A 26,672-nucleotide genomic window follows, 5' to 3' on the forward strand; every position below is an offset into this window, starting at 1 on the left:
GAAGACAGTACAAAGCCAAATAGAAACAAAACAACTAAAATTAAACCATATATATACATTTATATGCACTGGCAGGGAAGAAAGAAATGTAACTCATACCACTTGTCCATTCTGTGGATTTTTGTGGGCATAAGGAGGACCTCTGATGTGATTCCACATCTGACCAGATGTCATTGCAAACACCACACACTAGAGAGAGATAAAATAACAGATGAGAGAGTCAAGCATAGATAAGTAACTTTTCCATTACATAAAACATGACATCCTAGTTTTGTTAAAATGGGGAGAAAACTACACCCCTAATCTCATTTCACACAACGTCCCTGACATGTAAAAGCAGATAAATATGGAAAAACAAATATTTCACTCCAACCTAATGTTGGTGTATATGTATCATACCAGTGCAGCCATGGCCCATCCAGTCTTGTTGTATATGAATTCCAAGTTGTTCCTCCTCAAATACAGCAATCCTCCAACTAGAGATACTAAGAGCGCCAAAGCAATAGTTCCTGAATAATTAGGAGGACGGAAGACCCGAATCTGAAAAGCCAGAAAGAAAGTGAGATGAAAGTGAATAACATGGTAACATGTTGCAGTTGCTGTATGACTTTAATTTTGTAGTAGTCTGTATGTAAAATTATATTCTATATCTGATGTAAAGCAAAAATTTCCTATGATTTCTTACACATTCAAGATAAAACTCAGTGAGTGGATGAAAGTAACATTATGTATTCAGTGTTTTTTATATTTGAAATTTTTGAGGGTTTTTTATTGAAGGAGAAGCAAATATAAAGCTGATTTAAAATGTCAAATCATTTTCTGAACTAATACTAATGTGAGCAGAAAAGGGTCCTTGAAACTGTCAAATAATTCCATAATTTCAAATAATTTACTTCCAGTACTAAAATATGAATGTTACATATAAATTAAAAACTCCTTGCAGTTAATTTCTGTGACAGAGACATAAAAAGAAATTTAAGAGAGCCACAACACAGCAAGCACAATTACTCCGCACGATCTGATATCCTCGTGTTGGTGTTGTTCCCAGATCATCATACTAAATGTTGTTCCAGGATCAACATTGCAAGTGACCAATCAGAATGTTGTGACGTCATACTTTTGCGACTTCGGGAAAAACCGGCGTAAAACAAAAAACTGTACTTAAGCTGCGAGAAACCGTCTCTGTCCGCCGATCAATGGACCCTGACCCTAACCCTAACCCTAACCGTAACCCTTTAATAAACAGTAAGCAGAATTGATATTGTCCTTGCAACATTGGAATTTCATAAATGCACGAATGGCTTGGCGCGCAAAAGAATAACGTCACAACAATGTGATTGGTCACTTGCAATGTTGAACCTGGAACAACATTTTCATGATGGTCTGGGAACAACACCAACACGAGGATATCAGATCATCCCAATTACTCCATCTAGAACAAAGACCATGAATCTGTTTCTGACAGAATACTCTTCCTCCACATAATCACACACTACTTTGTGAATTACATCTACATTATTAATTATATAAAATAATAATAATAATGATAATAACTTGTGACATTATACTGGGGTACATACTCAGTTCCATTAAACTCAGTAATATTTGAGCATGTGATCAACAGTGTCAAGGCCAATAAAATTAGTCTATGAAATTCTCTGCAATATGTTTTTTTTCTTCTATTTTCAGTGTCTTTCTTCTTGAGGATATTTCAGTGCGACTATAATACCAAACATTGTTATTCCAACAGATCAAGATGTTCTAAAAGATAAATGTGTAACTGGTGACAATTTTATTTGAGGTGATTGGTGTTGTGATTTGGTGTTATATAAATACAATTGAACTGGCTTGAAATTATAAATGAGAATGTGTTGACACTCTACAGCTATTAAAAGTTTGCCCTACAAATTTGCCATGTACCAGGCTGCAAATGCTTGACTATGTATGTATAAAGAGGTAAAAAAAAAAATTCTGTTTATTTTAACATGGTTCTACTACACCCACACTAGAATCTTGATGAAAGGTTGAAGAAAAAGCCAGAATAACTTATTGTTGTATTCCATCCATTCAACTTTCATTTCCAGAATACAGTGCACACATGACACAAAATGTCAAAGTCAAAGGACACTGATGTATGAATTATTAAAGCAAAAAAAATGTAGCTAGGTCAAGGAATGAACCAGTCTCGTGTCTACACATAAACAGCTTTGTTACTAGCAGTCGTCACAAAAATACATAATTTGTTTCCATTTATTTAGTTGAATCTAAGAAAAATGTAAAAGTTAAAGTATGGCAGGCATACAATTTTTGCAACAAAAAGGTGATTCCCAAAGCTATTAACTAAAGCTTGGCATATCTCAGCATGGTGTGCAGTATGTGCTTAAAACATAAAAAACAAAGCAAAACAAACAAAAAAAAAAACCCAACAGCTGATGAGCAGAATCTGAAATTCCTGCCCTTACAAGAAGAGGGAAAGCAAACAGCAAAGACACAGGACTTAAGAAATGCATCTGACCTTTGAAGTTTGCTAAACAGGAAATAACCTGAATCGAAAGGTGGCCAACAAGAAGCCTTTCTTAAGTAAGGAAGGGGAAAAGGGAGAAAAGACTGAGGTATGTCAAATTACACAAGAAATAAATTGAAAAAAAATATTGACAATAGGCCAAGGCCTTATGGAGCGATGACTCCAAATATGAAAGTATTGGTTCATTGTCATCAACATGTGTAGAGGAGATCATCGGGCCAGAGGTACAACAGTGAGTGTCTACAGTCACTATAGACAAAACACTGTGGATAATCTGTCATGGTTTGCATCAAACTGAATTTCACTCAGTTGTGATGGTGACCTTGTCAAAATCGATTTAATTACGAACACTGAAAAGAACCATTAGAGTTTGATCCACCGTGTAGATGCATCTGGAAAAGTATCAACTATATTTTTGCTATGTTATAGCAACTGCCTTATTTTTCAGCATGACAATGAGCCAAACATACTGCCAACAAATTTTATTTTATTGGCAGTTAAAGAAAATCATCACCATGACGGAGAATGGAACAAAAAGAAGCCAACAACCAAAAAAGTGCCTTCGAATGTCCTTTAAGAAGTCTGGACGTATTTATAAAGTAGTATTTATAAATGGAGAAGGCTGGAAGTATTTATAAAGAGTCCTTTAAGAAATTACAAAGAAGCTTTCCTAAGAGTCCAGGTTGTGTTTAAGAATAGAGATAGTCATACAAAATAATGACTTTCAAGCTCATTAGAATTTCATACTCAATTTTTGCCTTACATAGTTCACCTCTATCTATGTTTGCATATGTTACAATCAAACTCCTATTTCCCATTTTCCTAACAAAATATAAAGAAATGAAAGGAGATTGAAGACTTTTGCATATTAATGTAGGCTTCTAGAATATCCATCTGCTAGTCAAGGAAACTGCCAAGGAAAAATTATAAGTAACTTGTGCAAGCAGGTTACAAGCATATTTTTTGCTGGAATTGAAAACTGAAGGTTGAATTGAAAACCAAAGAGAGAGAGAGAGAGAGAGAAAAACAACCTGGGTCAAAAACACCTCAGCATTACACAGTAATAACCAATTTGAAGGAAAGCGTTGTTGGGGATGCATCCACTGAAGACAAAACACTTAGTCACATAGAAAAGTGTTGTATGAATTTATGAGTGAATGAGACTTGTAGCAGAAAGTGTTTTGAGTATATAAATACCAGTCCATTTATCAAAAAGGTCAATAAACTGCAATACACAGGATTTCAACAGTTCTAACCATATCTACAAAAACTATTGCGGGTGTATCTACACAGGTTTCTTCATCATTTCCCACAAACACGTGAATGTTTCTGCAACTGCACAAAACTGAACAAACGTTTTGATTATAAAGTACCTGAACATCTGTGCGGTCCGCAATCCACTTGGCAAGCTGTTCTGAGGCAAAGCCAATCCTTTGCAGATCAAATGTATCAGCCCTTTTTGGCTTTCCCTTTGCTGGGAAATGCATAAAGGTTGGGGCGCTGTTCATGTTCAACTAAGAGAAAGAGAACACACAATGAAGAAGATATTAAGTTAATGAATCATTAAATACACAAGGGCAAAATATTATCCTAAAACCATAACATATTAGCAGACTGGTGGCATAGGCTTGAATTTGTTTTCATTGCTGGCATTTCCTCCAAATACTTCTATCATGTGGGATGATGTAGCATTTTTCACTTCCTCAGCTTTAAATTTTGTTATGAAGTTCGGCAAATAAAAATGCTTATGTTGTCATTTAAATGTGGACACAGTAAGGTGACACAAACAACAAAACATTAGCCAAAACTTTCAGTGAAGATATCCTTACTGCCAGAGAGCATCAGAGAGCAAAGCTGCACTCACTCTGCTTTTGTATCAGTACCATTTCACAGGAGCCAAATTCTAAAGTGCTACTGTCAGGTAAATACTGCATTTAAACTTCAACTTTTTGCTGAAGTTCCAAATCCTGTCTAGACTTTGCACCCAAGACATTTGAGACTGTTGTTAAAATTTATGAGAACTGTCAAGGAAAAAGTGTTACCAGTTATGTTTTATTATGTGAAACCTTTCAACTGCCAAAATGATCAAACAAATTTGACTATCTTTACAGTTATGCTATGTAACTTCAAGGACTTTAAGGAAAGTCCATAAATCAGGTCAGGACCCTGCACCACACTAAAACTCAATACTAAACAACAAAATACAAGACAGAGGACAAGAAGTAACCATTAAAACAATAAAAGAGAAGGAAAAATATACAGAAATAGTAAGCAGAAAAGAACAAAAACAAAAGTAGTAAAAGCAAAAAAAATCTTAGCACTTAACATGGTTTTTTCTGGATTATTATTAATCTAAATCATGATAAAAGAAAAAAAAAAGAACTAAAAACAGGCTTTATATCAATATGCATCTATTGAAAGTTCTAAAAGTATCTTATAATAACAAAACAAAAAAAACCCCAAAAAACAAAAATGACAGCTATTTTTTTGACACCTCTTTTCTGAGTTTTAAATATCTGGTAAAACAAAAACAAAGAAGGAACCAGTGGAGGAATAGCAAGTACTAACAAACAATCTAGTTCTATCCTCAATCCAACAGATGCATGAACACACATCAAATTATCATTATTTTTAGTGCAACTTTAGGTAGTGAGTATGACAATCTAAAGACTGCAGTGGGTTTAAGCGAACCAGTTGAAAATGGTTACCTGCTGGAAAACATCAGCTCCCTCATCATAGTCCACTACCGTGAAGAATAGCTTGTTGGAGAAAGCAGATGAGTACCGCCATGAGTTTGCCAGGACCTGGTACTCCTCATTTGCCTGCCTACAAAATAAACAAGACAGACAGAAGAGATATATATTAATTTACTATTGTAAAATGCAACAGTATTACATTCACAATAATAGAATAGAATAGAATTCAACTTTATTGTCATTGCACATGCACAGGTACAGGGCAACGAAATGCAGTTTGCATCCATCCAGAAGTGCTTTAGTGATATAGATATATTACAATATATATTAGCAATAATATAGATATGTGAGTATATTACAGAAATGGGTCTATTATGGTATGTTATAATGTACACGGTATGAAGTATGTTGTGAATATTCTATAACTATAAGTATGTACAGGCTGTAGTGAGTACAAGCTATGTACAGGATATGAACAGGATATAAATATGAAAAACTATACAGAATATGAAATAAATAACTTTACAGAATCTGAGATAAACACAAGCATGTGCAAAAAAATTTGCCATCAGTGCTATGCTCAAAAACAATCATTCTTTTGCGTACTTAAATTCCAAAACTTAAAAAGCCTAGTTAAAATTAGTATGTAGTATGAAACTGGGACAGAGCTTAAGAGTGATGTGGGAGTGAGGACTCCAGTGATTAGCCATCGTTTTCACCGCCCGATAGTCCTCTTAAAGCAGACACTCAGGTCACCATCTAACATCCATCTTACACTCTCTCCTTGCTCTCTTTTTCTAATGATGTCACACTAATGTTAATAAGAGAATGCTTGGAACAAGAAAAGACAGAGAAAGTGAAGACAAAAGACAAAAGGAGTGACATTAATGTATACATCTGTTAATTATACAGTACAAGTTTTATGTAGTAGTTTATATAGTTTTATATAGTAAGTATTATATAAGTTCCCTAGTTTGTTGTTAGATTAAAAACACATACAAACAAACATAATTTTTGGATTTAGAATTTATATATTTTGAATGAAAGGACTTTGTATTTGTGGTGTGTATGAAACTGTAAATTGCAGAATCTGGTTTGGCAATGATTTATTGAGTTACTGTCATGCAATTTCAGCAAAGATAATTTTATACGAATGCCAAAAACAGAAACAATTGTTTTTTGTGTTGCGTTACTTTCATACACTGAGTCCATTCACTCTGTCTGCCTGCTGTGTGGTACTGACATGGCTGATGAATAACTTATCTAATCAAGTGACTGATGACGTAGAAGAGTGGCTGATTAAAGAAACCAGCCAGGTCAAGATAGAGAAGGTCAGTGATGATTTCATCAGCTGGCTGGATGCCCCTTTGGACACAACGATATGGTCAGCTACCTGGTTTTTACTACATAGCAAAGAGGAGCTGGCTAGGTTTACCATACAAAATGAAGCAGTTACAGACTAAATTTGTATGTAATTTTTACTACATTTTCAGATTAAGCTTGTTATTTGTGTAAGCATTCACTATTTGAGTTCTCAAACTAGAAATTCCTAAAATTTGTAATAGCCACTATTTTTTTTAATATAAATTAGTATGACTGAAAAAACAAAAATACCATCAAAAACCATCATCAAAACCAACCATCAGACAAGCAAGAAATAATTAAGTAATATGCAGCAGACTGCAGTATCACACGTAACACTAAAACCACATTTTGGGTTCTCTGACAAGAAGCTTTCATAACCATGGACAGCTCTAGAGCTGTCTCAATTATGAACTCCAGTCCCACGATAAGAACTGTCCATGGTGCTGAAATATAATTTAACACTTGTCAGGGCGTTAAAGTTGTAGATTCACATAAGAACAAATTTTCATTAAAAATAGAATGAGAGAAATAATGATTTCAGCCACTGCTGAATTTAAATTTTTCTCACTTGCAAAGAAATAAACAGTGTCTAATTTTCATGGTAGTTTCATTTGGATGGAGAGAGATAATATCTACCTGCCCCCCAAAACAAAACAAAAAAGCAAAATATATGACATAAAAGTTATAAATAATTTTTTTTTTTGTTATTGAATGAAATAAGTATTTGATCCAACCCAACTAGAATTCTTAATCAATCAATTACAGACACTACTGATCTCATCTCATTATTAGGGATGGGTACCGGTTCTGACATAAACGGTAGTAACCAGACCAAAAAGCAGCGCACATTTCGGTGCTTTATTTTGGTGCTTTTTTTTTTCCTGAGATGTCATACACTTTGGATTCTAGCCAATCGTTTGACCATTGCAAGCGTAGTAGGCAGGCCCAGGTACGTATGTTCTTTTAGAGCAGCGCTACAGATTAAAAATGCCCAAGGCGAAGCGGTCAAAAGTCTGGCTGTACTTCACAGCAAAAGATGCAAACTCAGCAGCCTGCAACAAGTGCTTTAAGGTGATACTGTGATACTGTCAAATGAGGTAACACCTCGAATCTGATGTAACACCTGGTGACGTATAGAATTTTGTTAAAAGCCGAGAAATGCGCTGTATTTGATAGCTTGCTGCGAGACCTCACACCGAGCACATCTACTGCGGTGTGTGGTGCCTGTTATCGGACCCGGAGTTAGCAACATCCCCCAAGAACCCGAAGAGGAGAGTCCTGGCCCCTAGCCCTGCCAGTGTAGCAGAAATGATGACGGATGATGATGGCAGTAGCAGCCGTTCTTCTCTGCGTGAGTAGCTTAATGTTGTACGTGTGTAATTTACGTTGAGTAGGCTAACCACGTTATTAAATTAATGCAGGTAAGGTGAACTAGCAAACACCGTCATAGCTACATGCGGCTGTCTTCTTGTTTGATGGCAGATACTCCCTTCACCCAGGTCAAAAAGCCAAAAATGACCAAAGAAAAGTGGGAAGCAGCTAAACATGAGAGGTTTTTAGACAAAACTGGTGTTTTTTTCCATTGATTAAGCACTGCTTCCAGCCAAGAGTGATACCATATATGCCCTATAGCTGCAGAAAAGGCTAACATTGTTATCCTTTTACAAAAAAAACCCAGCTAAACATAAAAGGTTTTTGGACAAAGTGTGTGTTCTCCATTCTTTAAGCACCGGCACCGTTTCAAAAGTACCGGTTTGGTACTGGTATCGGATAAAACCTAAACGATACCCATCCCTACTCATTATGCGTATAAAACATAGCTTTCCACAGAATCAATTTCTTCCATTTCAACCTCTCCACCATCACGGACAAGACAAGAAAAAAAAACAAAAAAAACAAACTGTTGAAGAACCTCAGATTAGATTAGAGAGACAGTAATCTTAGAGAGAGTAATCTAATTTGTTATACAGGTACTTGACCTTGCTGTGTTGTACCTCATTCTGCTGCAAATGTGATATAGGTTGGATTTTTTTAAGTAGTAATTACAATTTAAGATTGCAGTTGGAGTTTTGTCTGTTGTTGTTGTTGTTATTTTTTTAAAATCTCCCTGTGCATTTAATGCTTCTAGTATATAAGTGGCTATGGGACTTGTTCTGTGGACAGTATTCATTTCCTTTTGGTAGTACAGAAGAAAAGAACATGAGTTGAAAGGACTTTTTCACTGTAGCCCACTGAGAAAACTCACAGGAGGGCATGACATCTTGGGCAATAGCGGGAAGGACAAAGGAATAGCTGTTACAGTAAGAGCTATGGCACATTGTGTCCTACAGTAGGTGTACTGCGCATGTACGTGTATATACCTGCAGACAGAACATTGCCTTTGAGGCTGTAGGGCAGTGAACATGACGATGACAGAGTAGTTTCTGGGTGGGGCCTTGACAAAACGACGGAACTTGTCCCCATTCATCCGGATAACTGAACGCCGAGAAGACCACTCCATCATCTGGTCAACTTTCTCTGACAGCAGGTTCTGAACACCCAGAAAAAGAAAGAGGTGGAAATAATACATCCCATTAGGATTTTAAAGGAAAAAGAAGAACAATGTAATCATAGTTAAGTAACAATTCAGGGAAATAAGACTGTAGTATGTATGATCCTGCTTCCTTACATTTTATCTTATAAAACGGCAATGTTTCTTCCAGCCTTTTCTCCTCATGTGAAACATGTATACTCTGACTGAAAGTCCAAGGGTGACTCAGTGGTGGTAGAAGACTTAAATAAAAATAGGTTTGACTACTGGCCTATAAATATTAATAGGGTACAAACTAATTTCCCCCCCAAAATTAGCGCTGTCAGCAGTAATGCGGCGTTAACGTGGTCATCACAATTAACGTAATTTAAATTTTTTACGCGCTCAACCCATCTGGAGTGCAGAATGAACAAACTTCGAACAAACTGCCCGAAATGCGTTGACAGGGGCATTTCAGGGATTTCGACTCCAGATGGGTTAATTGTTAATCGCTTTAGTCGTGATGATGGCGCATTGACGATGACAGCACTAAAAAAATATAAAGTTGCCAATGTGAGATTTCTTTGGCTTTAAACATGATGAAAGAGGTAGAGAGGAAAGAGGCAAAGAGGTGTGCCGCTTGTGCAGACGTATAGTGCGAGCAAAGTACTCAAACACGACTAACTTGCATGAGCATGTACGTGTCCACCATCCGGCTGAGTATGCAGCTATCACCACCTTCTGCAGCTCCATCAACAAGCATTTGGGCGCACTCTGAGGAGGGTGCATTTGCTCGCAGATGAAAGAGGGTGCTGTTAAAACAGCGCTATTATTTATTTATTTTTTTCTGTTGATGCTTCTATTAGCTCCATCGTTATTAGCAAACTTACTCATGGGCAAATAAATAAATAAATCATCCCTGTAAAAACAACTGACGATGGGCTCAGCCTATCGTCGATAGTCAATATATTCGTCCAATTGCCCAAGCCTAGTTCACGATCATGCTTTCTAATTCTCACAGTCAGTTTTTAGAAGCCATCATATGCACGCATCTCTGGTATTGGCAGAGGGACATTTAATTCAGGGTTGAAGCATGGCAGAGATCAGCGGCAAGCATTCTGTCATCACATATTACATATGTAGATTAACTTTTCATCTTACTGTCTCCATTACTCTCTCCCCAAATTTGGTAGCATTGGATCAAGTAGACAGTAACTAAATAATTTAGCATTGCACTTCACTCCAGCTACTAATTGGGCACAAAATCTTTTTTGCTCACTCTTACATGTACGTGTACACACACACACACACACACACACACACACACACACACACACACACACACACACACACACGCGCGCGCACACACACACACATCAGGTCATAGACTTGGCTGAAGAAAGCAGAGCTGTTGTCTAAATCTCTCCAGTAAACTGCCTGGGGACAAGATTGACAGAGACAAACAAAAACTAAAAGGAGGAAGAAGAAGAGAGTGAGGCAGAAATAGGCAATACACACAGCTGCTGACATGTGTTTCTGCAGTATTGCTTGTGTGTTTTAGACAACACACACACACACACACACACACTCCTATATATACATGGCCCAGGAGGGCCATGTATAATGAGGAAGGAGATTCCCAAGGGAACACGAAAAGGCAACAATAAGTACTACACAAAAACACAAATGTATACACAATAGTGTGAATGTCCACATGAGGTACAAAGTGGTTTCTATACACCTCTGCTTTTCTGCCTTTGATTTATGTACCTTGTTGCTGCCCGTGTGCATTCACCCCCAAAAGGAGAACTGTCAGTCCTGGATGCCAATCATACTGCAGTAATGATGCACTGTCTAACTTTTGTTGCACGCACGCGCGCACACACACACACACACACACTACTGCTGAAAAGATTTAGAAGTACTATGTGAGTATAGATAAGATTGCACACTATTTTTTCAGGACCATTACAGAGTAGCTAGTTTAAAAAAAACAAAACAACAACTACAAAAAAAAACACTTTTACTTGTGCCAATTTTCAGGTATGAGCTGCTGTACGGAAGTCTAAAATGAGGGGCTGAATCAGCAAGGAAACACAAAAGTTATTGAGACAATATAAAAGCAAGCCACAAAACATACATTTATATTTAAATTTTGCACTGTAATACATTATTTTCTGACAACTAATTGGCATAAAACTGCATAATTACATTATCACACCATTTTGAGAGTGAAATTATGGGTCTTATGGCATGTATGATTAGCCTTACTGAAATTATTTTACAGCTGCACTGCTACCAGTATTAATGTTTTACAGCTCTACTAAACTAGCAATTTAAAGTAGTTTAATTTAGCTTGAAAGCATTTCTCAACTTGTCCAGTCTCACAGTTAAAATTCAATCAAGTAAAATAATTGTGTGAGCAAATAAGAGACTTATTAAGCTATATATGCGATTAACTACACTCCAACGTTCCTGGTTATTTTCTTTGTGAATGTGTTTGAAAGTGAACATTTTTTTGACAATGCAAAAGACGGTCATTAAATGTCAAATTTAGTCATTGTGTATGACGTGTAAGGTCAGATAGGATGACTCTTCAAAGACAGATGATGACAACAGCATACCACTATACTGTGGTATGATAATGGGGCAAAGAAATGAAATGTTCCTAATAGCCAAGTGTTGGAGTGATATTTCATGATTGTCATTTGTACTTAGGAACATATAATCAATAATATTTAGAGGTATATAATCAATTGCATATTGATAGGATGTCTGATCCTTAGCAGTCTGCGAAGACTCTGTTCTCTTTCTGATTTATACTATGGGAGGACACCTACTCTGTATCTGCTTAAGTGTAAGAGCCCTTTGTTTAGGTGGACCGCTGGACTCCTGTCACCGGCTTTTTAAGGAGGAGTTCACAGGGCCATATCTTGACACACACACACACACACACACACACACACACACACACACACACACACACACACACACACACACACACACTGCTCTTTGTTCACATATATGCCTGTGTAAGATGTCACATGTTAATGAGACTATGCATATTCATGTGTGTAAGCAATAAAAGCAGCCTGCAGGGAGATGCAAGTTGAAGTGGGTTGGAAACAACTGCTTCCCTCTCGCGAGTGAAAACTTGAGCTTTGTGTGACCTCGTTCCTGAGTGAGTTTCTGTTTATCCAGCAGTATCAGGGGTAAAGCTCTGACACCAAGTCAGTCACCTGATCCAAATCAAAATATCCACAAACAACGCTATAGGCTGGGCACAGGGGGTTATGTAAAAATAGAAGCCCACAAGATTCCAATGAATTCTACCTAAAATGCATATCGCAGGCATACAGTAAACTGAATACTGTTCTTGAACCGTCTAACATTCATCATTTTGAAATGTAGCATTTTCTTCTTCTAGCACTGAATAATTAAACATAGAACAAAAAGACTAATTTTGGCTTTGCTTTTCCTTTTTTTTTTTTTTTTTTTTTTTTTAAAGATGCCTTCAGATGACTATAACTGGGACATATGAAAGAACACAAAATGAAATGAAACCATACACACTGCAAAGTAAAAAAGTTAAAAAAAAAAAAAAAAAAAAATCTATCCTATGTCAAGGATATAGCACTTTGTGAAAAAAAAACAAAAAACAATGTTGTTGGGAAACTTCAAAAGACCCTTGGTAACAATAGAAAACGAAGCATAAACAGGTGCACATAAGAGAGTCATAAACAAGTTGAGTGATGCAAAAAAGAAACTTATGTGAAAAGTAACACATTGTAGTGCTTTCTTTGCTTTTTGAAACTTAACTTTGGGCAATACAAAATGTTAAATATAAGAATCACATCAATGTGTCACCAAAGCACTAGTTGTTATATGAGAGTCACAACACACACTTTGGCGTGATGTATTTGGTCTATCAAGGCGATAACAAATCATTTATTTTTTCTCACACAGGGCATGGAAATGAATCTTAACCAAGCGTGCATGTGTGCGTGTTATCCAGTGAGTAAAACGCACAAATGGTCTACAGATATCCTGTTTTATCCATCTTCTTTTGTATTACTAAATATGAATCCCTTAACCTCTCTGTAACACACACACACACACACACACGAAAAACTATAGTTCATAGGGTATGGAGCAAATTGTAACACTAGAAGTGAACCTAGAAATAAATCTTTTCTATGTTCACAATTTTCCATTTTGCTCTCACTCTGTCTCATCATATCTATTTCTTGCTTAATCTCCAGTTCATTCTGTGCCCCTGCTTTTCTTGTTTCCTGAATTGTTTTATCCTCTTGTCAAACACCTCACTGTCATTTCACATTGCTTTCACCGCAAAGCCACTACAGTGCTAAGAACTGAGTGTCATGACTTGTAAAATAAATACAACAAAAGTTACTTTACAACAAACCCACAAAGATCTTACTAGCAGTGCATCCCAACAGCACAGGAAGATAATTTGAAGAGATGTGATTAGACAGCCAGGAGTATGATGCATGACATATAAGGCAAGTGATTCATCCAGCAATGACCATGTAGAAAGAGGTTAAGTGGGGCATGAAAGAGGCCAGTTAGTCATCTAGTTGCACAACCATACACTTACTCTGCCAGCCATAAAACTGTTAGAAAATATATCAGTAAGTGAAACAAGGGACCAGTTTGTGAATTAAGAAAGCTAGTTATAAATTAATCTGTCAGCTATGTAGTGTTGAATCAAAAGCTGACATGGTCAACTTTGCAGCTGATAACACTTTTGCATCACTTTGTTTGACAGAGGTTAAAGTTCCCACCCAAAATAAAAAGGCAGCAAAGGTTTTCTATGAAGAAGAATGATGTGAGAAAGATTTTCGAGGAACATTTTAAAGACTGATTTGACTCGTTCAGTCATGGCTGCTACGAGTTTTATTTTTGTATTTTTTTCTTAATAAAAGTCCTTCACCTCTCAGTTGAAAAAAAAATGTAGTTTCTACTTTAGAAAAGTCACAGAGGTCAATTAGTTTAAATCTCTATTGTGCCACTTGAAATTCTCATTTTGATTTTCACTGTTTAAAAGATAAAATGCACATGCAAATTTTTTTTTTTTTGTCATTTTGAAAAAGCATGCACAGAGAAACAAACTGTCCTGTCTTTATTTTTCTGTCTTCAAAAGACAACTGAGAAGTTCCTTTGAAGAAATGTAGAGAGTACAATTTGTAACACTCTTCAATGATGGTGCCATAACAAGGGCACATGCACGGGAAGGGGTGGGGTTGAAATAAATGATTTAAAATTTTCCTACATATGTTTGTATATGTGTGTTTCACATGAGCATTAGTCTTAAAACCTCTATGGAGTATTTTTATATACCTCGTTTGCAAACAGCCAGGGGCTTGATCTGTGAATACTCAACATAAAAAGCTAACAGTGTTTGTTTCTCTCAACAATCCCTTGCTCCAGGCAGTCTTAACCAAGGGCTATTGTGAGTGAATGGGTTTCTGCTTTGGTCATCAGCCTCCAAACAGTTTGCTTCAGTTCTCCCATTGAAAGGGGGATTACTAGAAATTGACTTCATATAATAAAGGAACAAAGACTTGCTCTTCCTCTCTCATCATCAGAATCATGTTGCTTTTGTAAATCCCAACAAAGACTTATTCATGGTCACTTTCTTGTAATCATAGTGTCCTTATGATGACCTTTCTGTGTTGTGTGATGCACTATAAAAGCTCAAGAGGACACAGGAATTGAGGAAGGAAGGAAAAAAAATAATACTCAGTGGTTCTTTTCTTTTTATTTATTTATATTGAATAAGATATAATGAAAAATATAGGAAGGATGTTAGCAAGAGGTTAAAGAAATCAGGGTGTATAAATTAATTCAGTGGTGGGATAGAAAATAAAAAAGAATCCTGCATATGGCAATGGGTACTAATTAGGGGGATAAAAAAAGGAAAGAACATATTTGAAAAATAACGTTTAAAAGAGGGAACAAGACAACATAACAGAGAACAATTATTAATATGGACAAGTGAGCACAAAGCCGTAATAAGAAAACTTTTCCCTAGACTAAAAATAATGCAAACATTTGTTTTGCATCAATTTGTCCATTTTCAAGCAGATCTCACCCTCTCTCTCTCTCTCTCTCTCTCTCTCACACACACACACACACACACACACACAGGTAATCAGGGAAATTCTGTGAACATGTTTTCAGGATTTTTAAAAGGTAGAGAACAGATAAGGTGTTAAGATGCTATCACATATAACATCAGACATATTGGCAGCATATCTGTGCAAGTCAGTTATTGTTCCTCTCTCTCTCACCTCCACTGAATAAAACAAGCATTCAATTTGCCGACTCCACACTTGTCAGCCCATAATCTGTGCTTCCCAAAAATATCATGACTTGTCACTAGACGTGTTTGGGTAAGGATTTGTCAGCTTATCTGCCTAATAACAATTATTTGAAATAAATGCATTTTTCTGTTCCCTTTGTCAATCCGTCACCCTCCGGTGATTTAATTTTACTTTATATCTTTTCTCCTATTAGTGCCAATGGTTGTCTCTGTCAGCGATGCTTATAGAATATCTAAAGGTTTGCCTATTTTTTTTCCTTACAGATTACAGTTTTTTTTCCCAAACCTCCAAGGCAAATGGTTTGACATTTTAAATCTGTCTTTTTCCCCCCATAGGGTGCCTAAGTCTTTTGTGTTTGTTAGTTTAGATTGTCTGCAAAGTTTCAACTGAACTTTTTAACTTTTTTTTTGACAGTTTAAATGCCCATTAAGAAGAAATATAGGCCAAATGTGAAGAACATGAAACTAATAAAACAACATGCATTATGCGAATGACTAGACTGAATGCTCAAAGGGTAAATGATTATATTATGAAACGGCTTCATTAAGACCTGTGTTTAGAGCTCTGGGTAAAACTGTTTATGTAAAACGGTTTATTTCCTATTTGAATTCAATTTGACATCACTTATTTTTCAAACGAGTCACTCTTTGGGCCATATTTACCAAGCACGGCAAATTAGCAAAAGCCACAATCAGAAATGAGTCTGTTTGGAAGTGAAAAGTTCTGAGAGGATCTAATTATCTAATAGCGCAAATTTATGAACACAGGGGGAGACAGACTGATTTAATAATAACCAAAGTAATCTTACCAGACCAAAGCAAATTGGCATAGATTCAAAAACAAGTAAGCCTTTTATAGAGTAGAAGTGTATCAGTGTAAGTAATCTAACCATGCAAACACATCTTTCTTCATGTTTCTTGCAATCTAACATATATAAGTATAGGCTTTCTGCATGTGTTTCGCTCAAGGAACAGCTAGCCAGCACAGATCAAAGACAGACTTGGAAAGTCTGCATTACACCATAAACCAAAGGACTACATTTAATCTCTATGGTTGGTAGGGTTTTTCCTCTTTTTTTTGTTTGCTGATTTTCGTTTAAAAAAAAAAAACAAAAAAAAAAAAACAAAAACCAAGCAATCTTATGAGAATTACTTGTGGAACAATATTTTAACAAGACATTTCAAGGTGTTTATTTACCAGTTCATGTAGGGCTGCACGATTAATCGTTAGAAAATCGCGATCTCGATTCATACTTATGTGCGATCTCATTTCCAAATGACAATGATTTAAAAAAAAAAAAAAAAAAAAAAAAAAAAAAAAACACGACAATGATTGTACCGCATTTTGATCCGGGACGTAATCTGCATGAAAACAAGCGCTCACTCTTCCTGCTCAACAAATGACAAGGGCGGAGCCTTATACCACGTGATACAGAAGCTGTGCCGTGTGATGCTAAAATTAGCAGGGAAAAAACAACGGAGAGCACGTCAGGGATGACGAAAAAGTGACAGGAGAAAATCCGTCCCGGTAGACCACCCAAACATCAATAACGGGAACCTTATACAGCGCTTCTCTATACCCGTCGAACTTCCGCAGGCACAAAGAAATTACAGAAGCTATCACTTATCACCTGACCAGAGATATGGCTCCCATCAACACTGTGCAAAACGAGGGATTTAGGAAAATGATCAACACCCTAGACAAACGCTACACAGTGCCGTCCCGCAACTATTTTTCTATTGTTGCACTACCTGCTCTATACACGCAGTGTCGAGCAACGGTGGAGACGGAATTTCAAGCAGTACAACATTTTGCAGCAACCACAAAACGTGAGACATTTGTTGTTTTTATGTTTATTTATTGTTTTTATGTTCAGTCTCAACTGTTACGAAGTTGATGTGCAGTTAATAAGTGCAATAAATATTTATACTGGAAAAGAGAATCGTGAGAGAATCGTGATCTCAATTCTAAGCCAAAAAAATCGTGATTCTCATTTTATGCAAAATCGTGCAGCCCTAATTTCATGGTATTTATTCTAGTTAAATTTATCAGGCAAAGAAAAGAAACAGAAGTCAGAGATTATCTGTTTAGTTTGTACATGTATAAATACAACTCCAGATTAACTACAAAACACAATATCTCACACAGTGTCATTTTTTATTTACCAAAAATGAAGAAGCAGTGTGTCAAAAACAGAGTACATCCTTACTACTTCCATAAGAATTAAGAGGGTAAGTAGCAGCCAGGTGCTGATTATCAAATGCACTTGATTAACTAATCATCAGCAAATGTGACCATCACCTATAAAAACTGATGTTCTGGAGGATTCAGCTGTCTCAAACAATACTAAAGAGGAAATACATCAATATCGATGTTTGAGAAGCAGTTGTTGCTGCTTATTGATCTGGAAAGACTTCTAGGGCCGTGTCCAAACAATTTGAAGAGAATCATTGTATTTTGAAAAAGATTATTATTTTCCAAGTGAATTTGAAAAATATTCAAAATAGTTAAAATAATTAACCCCAAGGTTTGACCATGGAATGGTCAAGGAGAAAAAAAGCGCTTCTCTCTAAAACAGCACATATCAGGACAGAGCAGCTTTACAAGTCACATCTGAAGAAAGCATGAATCTTCTGGAATAATATCTTTTATACAAAAAAAAAAAAAAAAAAAAAAAAAAAAGTTCAGATGTTTGACTATGCACTGTGCCATGTTTGGTACAAACCAAACACAACAAATCAGCACAAACACCTCATACCAACAGGGGAACACAGTGGTGAAGGGGTAGGCTTTTTTTGCAACACAGTATCTGGGCATCTTGCATGTATACCAAAGTATTCCACAGTGAAATATGAGGCCATTTGTACAACTGTTTAAGCTTGGCTAAAAATGGATCACGTAACAGGATAATGGTCTCAAGCACAATAGCAAATCTGATGGCTGGGGGAAGAAAAAAAACCTGATTGAATTGCTGTATAGGATCTTAAGACATCTGTGACTAAACAAATAAGCACAAATCTCAAATAAAGCAACAGTGTAAAGAAGACTGTCAAAATCCTCTACAATGATGTGACAGACTGATTACTACATGCAAAATAATTATGTCTATGTTATTTCTGTGTAGAGTGGGTTCTTCAAGGTTTTGAAAGATGGTGCGTACTTTGTTTTTAAGCACACTGCTTCTTCATTTTGGTTTAATTTTCATTAAATAACAACATGTGCGCGCTACGTTAGGGCTGTGCGATATGACCAAAATCTCATATCCCGATATAAGAATTCTATCGTCCCGATAACGTTATAAATCATAAAAATGTAACATTTTCTGTAAATTCTGTGAATCTCGTGCAGCTCGACTTGCGGGAAGTGTTTCCAGCTGCGCGTCATGTAGCTGGAGTTGAGTGTTTTAACCGATGCATGAAACTATACATTTTTAGACATAAGTTGTAACGGCCGCCGTTTTCTTTGTGAGTATTTATTACACGGCGTGCTGCGGGGAAAAGCCTGTTCTAACGTTTGAGTCTAAGGTTTATTTTTTAGCACCTGGCAGCTCTTTTTTACTTCTCATCCGTAAATAATCTGCTCTTTCATGTGATTCAGTTTATTTTGAAAAGTCTCAACTAGTGATGCGCGAATCATGAACGAATCGTTCAATACTCGAGAATCACTTTACTGACTCATGAATCATGATTCACAAGCCCAACTGACTCATCCCTGTTGCTGTTAGCAGCAATGTATCTAGCTTATAATTAAAATTGTGGAGAAAAACACAACATCCAGTATCGTAACAAAAAAATTTCTGCTCTGAACTGGAAGAAAAAACCCTGAGTAGAAGCTCACATCAAGAAAATAGCTCCTCGGTTCACAGTAGCATCGCTCTGCTAACATGCTAACAGCACATTTGAGCTACTCACCCCCTCCCTTCCTGTGCTGAATCATAGAGGAACGAATCACTCACTCACACACTAACCCCCTGCTTCCTGTGCTGAATCGTAAGCCTAAGCGAATCACTCAGGACTAGGGCTGGGCGATATGACCCAAAATTCATATCTCGATATTTTTTAGCTGGGTGGCGATATAAGATATATATCTCGATATTTTTTTTTAAAGCCATAAGTTAACAAAAAGAGAGTTCTTAGTCACACTGTGTCCCAGATGTCACAGAGGCATTTTTATTTACATACAGCATAGATGTACATGAAGAAATTACTCAAAAATAAATTATCAGCATTTATTAAATAATAATGATCCAAAAATAAAAGAAAACAATGTTGTTTTTGTGCATAACAAAGCGCTCACAATTGTGCAGTCAAAATGTAAACTAACAGATGCTGAGCATAATAACAAAGACAGATTTCACAGCTGCTCTGTTCCCAACTTCTACTGCGTGACTGACAGCCTTGAGTTTGAAATCCGCTTCGTAACCACGTCTCTTAACAGGTGCCATTTATGGTCCATATACACACACAATACGGTAATATTACGTCGAAGCACAGTACGTATCACTCCGCGAGGCTCCAGACTACGGTAGCTGTAATGCTCAGACAATCCATCAAGCACTGCAGCTCCGTAGCTTACCAAAGTCGTACTAAAACATTTTTTGACAGATTGCTGAGCGCCGTGTACCACCTAAAATCGGTTCGCGGTCAGTAAGCACAACCAGAGTTCATACATAAGGGGCGCTGTCATGAATTCACTCCCTCCCTCCCTCCTGGCTCACAGCTTCTTCTTCTTCTTGGTTGGCAACCAATGTTAAGGCGCATTACCGCCCTCTGGCTCACAGCTCAGTGGACATTTAGATGAGAAAATATATATTTAACACATTTAAGGAAAATGCTAATAAAATAAAAAATAAAAATATATTAAAATAAAATAAAATGAAAATAAATAAATGTTTATTATGCAATTTTGATAGAAAATTGCTTAATTTTAGAAATGCTTTTGCTCCTTTTTGCTCTATAAAATAGTTGTTTTCTTTTAGGATCATTCATCTTCGCAGTAGGATTTACATGAAAAGACAAACAAATTAAGTTTGAGTGAAAATGTACATTTTTTGCACACTCTGGTCGACTGACTCAGTGAATCAAATGACTCAAAAAACCCGATTCACTTTGGTGAGTGACTCATTAAAACTCGATTCAGTAAAAATAATCAAATTTATCATCACTAGTCTCAACAGGATCTTGAGCTTTATTGTGAAAGGTTTATGTGGAACATAAACAAGCGGACACGCGATGCTGTTACCGTCGTCGTTGCCAACCACAACACATAAAACCAGGCGCTTGTCCGTCCATAGTGTGGTTATATTAAATATAAGAGAAAGAGAGAACTTTAAAAAATTAATATAGCCACTACAGTGACCATCAGAACGATGAAAAAAATATTGCCGTAAACAGTTTATTTTGCGACACCACGAAACAAATGATAGCGTAAAATGAAACGATAGATGTTTTTAATATCGTCATCCGATATATATTGTTATATCGAACAGCCCTACGCTACGTCATGCGTGCTGTTTTTAACTAATTTACCTAAGGACTACAATTGTTTGGGGGTTTTTGTGTGTGTGTGTGTGTGTGTGTGTGTGTGTGTGTGTGTGTGTGTGTGTGTGTGTGTGTGTATTTTTTTTTTTTTTTTTTTTTTTTTTTTATAAATATGTCAAATACATAAAACATTACGTGACTGTATTTGATTTATATTCATCCTGTCCTCTACCCTTATTTTTCATTTCCCCCACCTTTTCAAATATAGAGCATCAATTGGTTTTATGGAGCAATGGTGCAGTTTGATTTTGTTATAAAGACATCCTAATAAAAAAATAAAAACTCAGGATGGAGACACAGGGCAAGGGGTGAGTCTGACAATAGCAAGTCAGTGCAAGAATCAAGGAGCATATGGTCACTATACTACTTCCAGCAATAAATCCAGGTGGATGGAAGGAGGATCAGAAAATAAATGAAAAAAAAAAAAAAAAAAAAAAAAGGATGAAAACAAGGTATGAGGGAAAAATGAAAAATAAATAAATAACTTGGGCAAGTAACAAGTAACGATGACAGAGGGAGAGAAAGAGAATGTAATAAAGAAAAAGAAACTGAGAAAGAAAAGTTATGAAGAAGGTCAGGCAGTCAGAAAAAAAACTAAAACCTTATGTTACTGGGAAAGGGTCTCAAGTCTAATGTGAGTTAATGTCAGTTTTAAACCTGAGCAAGGTCAATATTAACTGAAATTATTAAAAGTTAGTGGAATTCCATGATGAGGAAAAGGTAGGTCAATTATACAACTACTCCACAGGACTATTAGAATGAACACACACTGCTTAGCTTACCTGACTTTATACCATCGAGAAGGACACAAATGTTACTTTGTGTGAAGAGTTAATCATTAAGAGGAACTTTATTATATTGTTAAAGTTATATTTTCTGGAAGGGACCAAATCTAAATGAATTTCAGTGCACTGCAAAAAATTGTAGTTCTTTGCAAAAGTCTTGAGACACCCCTCATTTCTTTATAGTTTTCTAGGAAAATTGTAAATATGTGCAGCAGTTTATTAAAACAATTGCAAACACACGTGGAAATACAGCATATAGGGCAAAACAGAGTTTGCACAATCCTAACAAGTTTGAAGGTCCGTCCATCTCTCACCCCCACGTGGTCACGGAAAATGGCTGGCTCTCCCTGAGCCTGGTTCTGCTGGAGGTTTCTTCATGTTGAAAGGGAGTTTTTCATTTAAAGTGTGGCTAATTGCTTGCTCAAATGGGGTGATTTGATTGTTTGGGTTTCTCCCTCTTTTTGTAGGGTTTTTACTTTACAATCTAAAGCACCTTGAGGTGACTGTTGTGGTGATTCGGCACTATATGAATAAAACTGAATTGAAATATTTAGTTGGACCACCTTTATTCTTCAATGCAGCCTGAGCTCTTAGGAAAGATTTCTTGTAATTTCTGTAAACAGTCTCCAGGAATAGTTCTCCAGGCTTCCTGAAGAATGCTGCAAAGCTCTCCTTTGGATCTTTGCACCTTTTGTTCAATTATCCACCAGCATGATTCCACACAGCTTCAGTAATGTTGAAGTCCCAGCTTCCAGGACTTCACTAAGGTGTTAGAATATGTGTTTTCATTGATGTTAGGGATCATTATCACGCTGAAAAATTAAGTTGGTAATCAGATGCTTTTCAGACAGCATTGAATGAATATATAAATAAGAATGAATTGAACTGAATATCTTACTAGACATCACATTATTTTCCTTCACACACATAGTTGATCATATACAGACAAATACAAGGCAGCGTTGTAGGCCAAATTATTTACGGTTGCACATGGTAAACTTTTAAATTGTGATATATTACTAGCCAGCAATACATTTTTGGGGGGGGGAATGACGAGAAATAACAATTTGTTCGAGACCAAAGACACATTGAAATATCCTCAAAAAGAGAAACCGGGGGGGGGGGGGGGGAACTAACACATTGCAAACAATTTCATAAGATTTCATTTTATGACCTTTAACTTTGTAATATTTCAATGTGTTATTACCAGAGTTTATTATAAAACTGACCTTTATAAATCTGATTTTATTATACATAACCCTCTGAAAAGGTTCAGGAATAAGGACTGGACTAAAAATAAGTGACAATTGAGCCAACGTCCAAAGACAACTACTGGAGAACTACTCCTCAAGACTACTGTAAAACATTTACAAGAAAGTCTGGCTCCTTGGAAGGAAAAAATAATAATTCAGGGGTGGCTCAAAACCTTTGCACAGCACTGTATTTCAAAACCATTTCAAAATCCTTTTATTCTTAACAAGAATACCTAAGTGGAGCCCTAAAGATGTGTTAGCTCTTCCTTTAAATTTGAACAGAAACGAAGCGAATGTTAGATTGGCTTTTTCAGTGAGTTAATTTCTCTACTTGAACTGTGCCTCACAATTTGAAGTGAGCAAAAGACAAAACAAACAAACAAAAATGTATGTGTTACACTGTTACTGTGGCAATATGTGCAATATGTGCAGCATTCATTTAGTATTTCACACACAATTTGAGTATGTAATCAAAACCTTTAAAAGAGGAACAAAGAAAGGGCCAATCTTTACAGTGTGCTCTGTGATTTTAGAAGCACAATTCAGTTGTGGGTGGTATTGTGGTTTTATTAAGCACAGAAGCAATATGGTGGTACAGCTTGATCTACAACCCCCATCTTTCTTAATCCATTTTACAGGAAAATCAGAGGAAAAATAAGAAAGCAGAAGACTCAAGGACTTTAGTCAAATGGTGTGAAAGGCTATTGTGTAAAAATAAGTATGTAAAGATAAAGAATTTGCCATTTGACGCACAAAAACTATACAAAAAATAAAGAGATGAGATCTAAAGAGTGACAGGAGCATGTTAGAGAAATGTGTAAATCTGAAGGGTGTATATGTAGTCAGTCAGTTCTTGAAAATGCCATGCCAATAAAGTACTCTGGACTCAAACATATTTACATATTTGATTCAAAAATCAAACAAACCCTGGTTCATGACCATACGTTTAAAAAAAATGTTAAAAGAAGGATGTAATCAGAAATGACACTTTTATTTATAAATGCATTCTGCCACAAAATCTCTTCTTAATATGAGAACAGACCATATTCAAGAAATTTACAGCACCATTGACCATTTACTATTACATATTTATTTATTTTGGACACTATTCTATGCTGTACTGCACTACTGAAAAAGTAGTCAAAAGAAAAACAAGACAAGGCATCTCAAGCGTCCTAAAGCACAATGTGCGGTTTTACGGTCAAAATCGTTGGCATGATCAAGTATATTTTGGAAAAGCTCTGTGAGCTTCTTCTGGATGGTACACATCAACCTTGAATTGAGGTTCCACCTTACTTGAGATGCTCTTGCAAATTTTATCCAGTAATTTGCTTTGTTTGTGAGAATAAATAAAAACACAAGACAATCCTTTTTGGAAAAAAAAAAAATCTTTGTGTTTAATTTTTGATGGTCCCTAGGATATCACATGATTAAATGTGTGTGGGGGATAGATTCTGTTATGCAAGCTTGTACTCCATTAAGTACTGCTGCCATTATAGCAGCTCCATCATAGAACTAAGCCTCTAACGTTTGTAATTACAACTGTCAAATTCTAAAGTAGTAAAAATCATGGACAGTTTTTTGTAGCATTCTTAAATTTCAAATATCTGCCCTTAACACCAATTTCAGTAACCTTGTAATTCATTAACCTGCTGTATAACAGGAAAGATAATCACTAAAGCACTTCATCAAAGGGGCTAGCTATAGCCAGATGTGTAGTGGTACAAGTACTAGAGCACCAGTGTTGGGCAAGTTACTTTGAAAAAGTAATTAATTATAGTTACTTCTTCAAAAAAGTAACTGAGTTAGTAACTGAGTTACAATATTCTAAAAGTAATAATTACATAAAAAGTAACTATTGCATTACTTAAAAAAAAAAAAAAAAAAAATGTTTAACCCTCTGTGGTCCAGGGTATAATTGGCCATTTTTGACTATTTCTGATTTGACCTCTACATTTCACCTTTAAAAACGATTTACTTTGCCTTGTTTGGTATCATTCTTTCCAGAACAACCTCACGTGTCTGAATTTACAGTTGTGTTTTCATTTTAACATACTGTATTAACACAATTGATCTAAAATCAGACAAAAAATATAAAATCAGAGTAGAAAAAGTTATATTTTTACTGTAACAACCACAAACATGTTTATTGAATCATATTTCATAACTTTAAATGTAAATATAAACTGTCAATTTTAAAATCCTATTCACAAGTTTTGCAAACAACAAAGTTACTTGCATCCATTTACCTTTTACCTTTTTTGTAACCATTTCAAACTATTTACATAACAATCAGCTGTTCTGCATTCAATAAGATGCCACACAAATTATTTGTGCCACTCCAAAAAAATAATTTCTGTCCACTATAAAAGAGAACATCATAGCCTGATACCTGCAGGTCTGACAGCAGCAGGTGTATCACTCATCCTGTTTTCTACCTGGAGACTGCAGTCGCCTCATTGTTCTGACAGACAACACAAAACTATCCATAACACTACACATTAACTACACAAGACAACACATTAACTACACACTCCAAACACGCTAAACGTCACAAATCTCTCACATCTCAAAACTCGCTCTCTCCCTCTCTCTCGCCTTCCCGCCTAAAACTTCCCCGTCTTCCTAAACAACCAAATGTCATGTTGCCATATCATTTTCTTTGATTGGTCGACATGGTGCATTTTTCCACCAACGCAAAAGGGCTATTTTTTGTTTTGTTTTGTTTCTTGGTTTTTGTCATAAGCAGAGAGTGCTTGCTAGAGCTGTCCTTAGACAGTACACGTGACGAAACTATTGAGGAAAAAAAAAACGCCCGTATATAGGATGAGAGGTGAAACGTCTTCAAGTAACTTAAAGAAGTCCAGACGCTTTTCTTTGCAAGCTCCTTTGGCCCGTATATAGTGTTTATCATGACTCTGGTTTTACGTGGCCTAGTAACACAATTTAAAAACTGGTATATATCACCTTGTTGCTTTGTAATCTTAAAGTGGTCATGTGATTGGCTTACCACGACTCCTTTATTCTTCCTCAGTCAAACAGCAGCACTCATGCGATTGTTTTGCCCCTTAGCTCCAGGTGTTGTGCCAAAAAGTGATTGTCTGCCAGAAAGTGATTGCCGTCCGCGGGAGCACGCGCAGCTGCTTAAAGCTGTAGCGTTCAGATTACTTACGTAGTCAGCTACTTCCGTGCAACTGATAAGATGCAGTAAGCTGAACAAAGCTTCAACCGTCTGTTTGTTGAAAAATAGTAACGTGACCGCACCGCATTTTCTTGTTAGTAACTGTAGCTAATTATAGGCCAATCTCCAACCTTCCTTTCATATCAAAAATCCTTGAAAGAGTAGTTGTCAAACAGCTAACAGATCATCTGCAGAGGAATGGTTTATTTGAAGAGTTTCAGTCAGGTTTCAGAGCTCATCACAGCACAGAAACAGCTTTAGTGAAGGTTACAAATGATCTTCTTATGGCCTCTGACAGTGGACTCATCTCTGTGCTTGTCCTGCTAGACCTTAGTGCAGCATTCGATACTGTCGACCATAATATCCTATTAGAGCGATTAGAACATGCTGTAGGTATTACAGGTACTGCACTGCAGTGGTTTGTATCATATCTATCTAATAGACTCCAGTTTGTGCATGTAAATGGAGAGTC

At 36.3% G+C, this 26,672-nt stretch overlaps 1 protein-coding gene across 2 annotated transcripts in view; it reads right to left on the bottom strand.

Moving 5' to 3' along the window:
* Window positions 1–26,672, bottom strand: part of tusc3 (tumor suppressor candidate 3) — an 80,178-nt gene that overhangs the window by 30,778 nt on the left and 22,728 nt on the right. For both annotated transcript variants that reach the window (XM_040004664.1, XM_040004665.1), the window contains exons 2-6: window positions 8,946–9,115; window positions 5,233–5,350; window positions 3,898–4,038; window positions 400–540; window positions 100–189 (exon numbers count right to left, since the gene is read on the bottom strand). In XM_040004664.1, the coding sequence (XP_039860598.1) occupies window positions 100–189; window positions 400–540; window positions 3,898–4,038; window positions 5,233–5,350; window positions 8,946–9,115 (660 nt within the window). The remainder of the gene's footprint in view (window positions 1–99; window positions 190–399; window positions 541–3,897; window positions 4,039–5,232; window positions 5,351–8,945; window positions 9,116–26,672) is intronic.

Source organism: Simochromis diagramma, unplaced genomic scaffold, assembly GCF_900408965.1.
Source record: "Simochromis diagramma unplaced genomic scaffold, fSimDia1.1 OVJJ01000487.1, whole genome shotgun sequence".
In the NCBI taxonomy this organism is placed as follows: Eukaryota; Metazoa; Chordata; class Actinopteri; order Cichliformes; family Cichlidae; genus Simochromis; species Simochromis diagramma.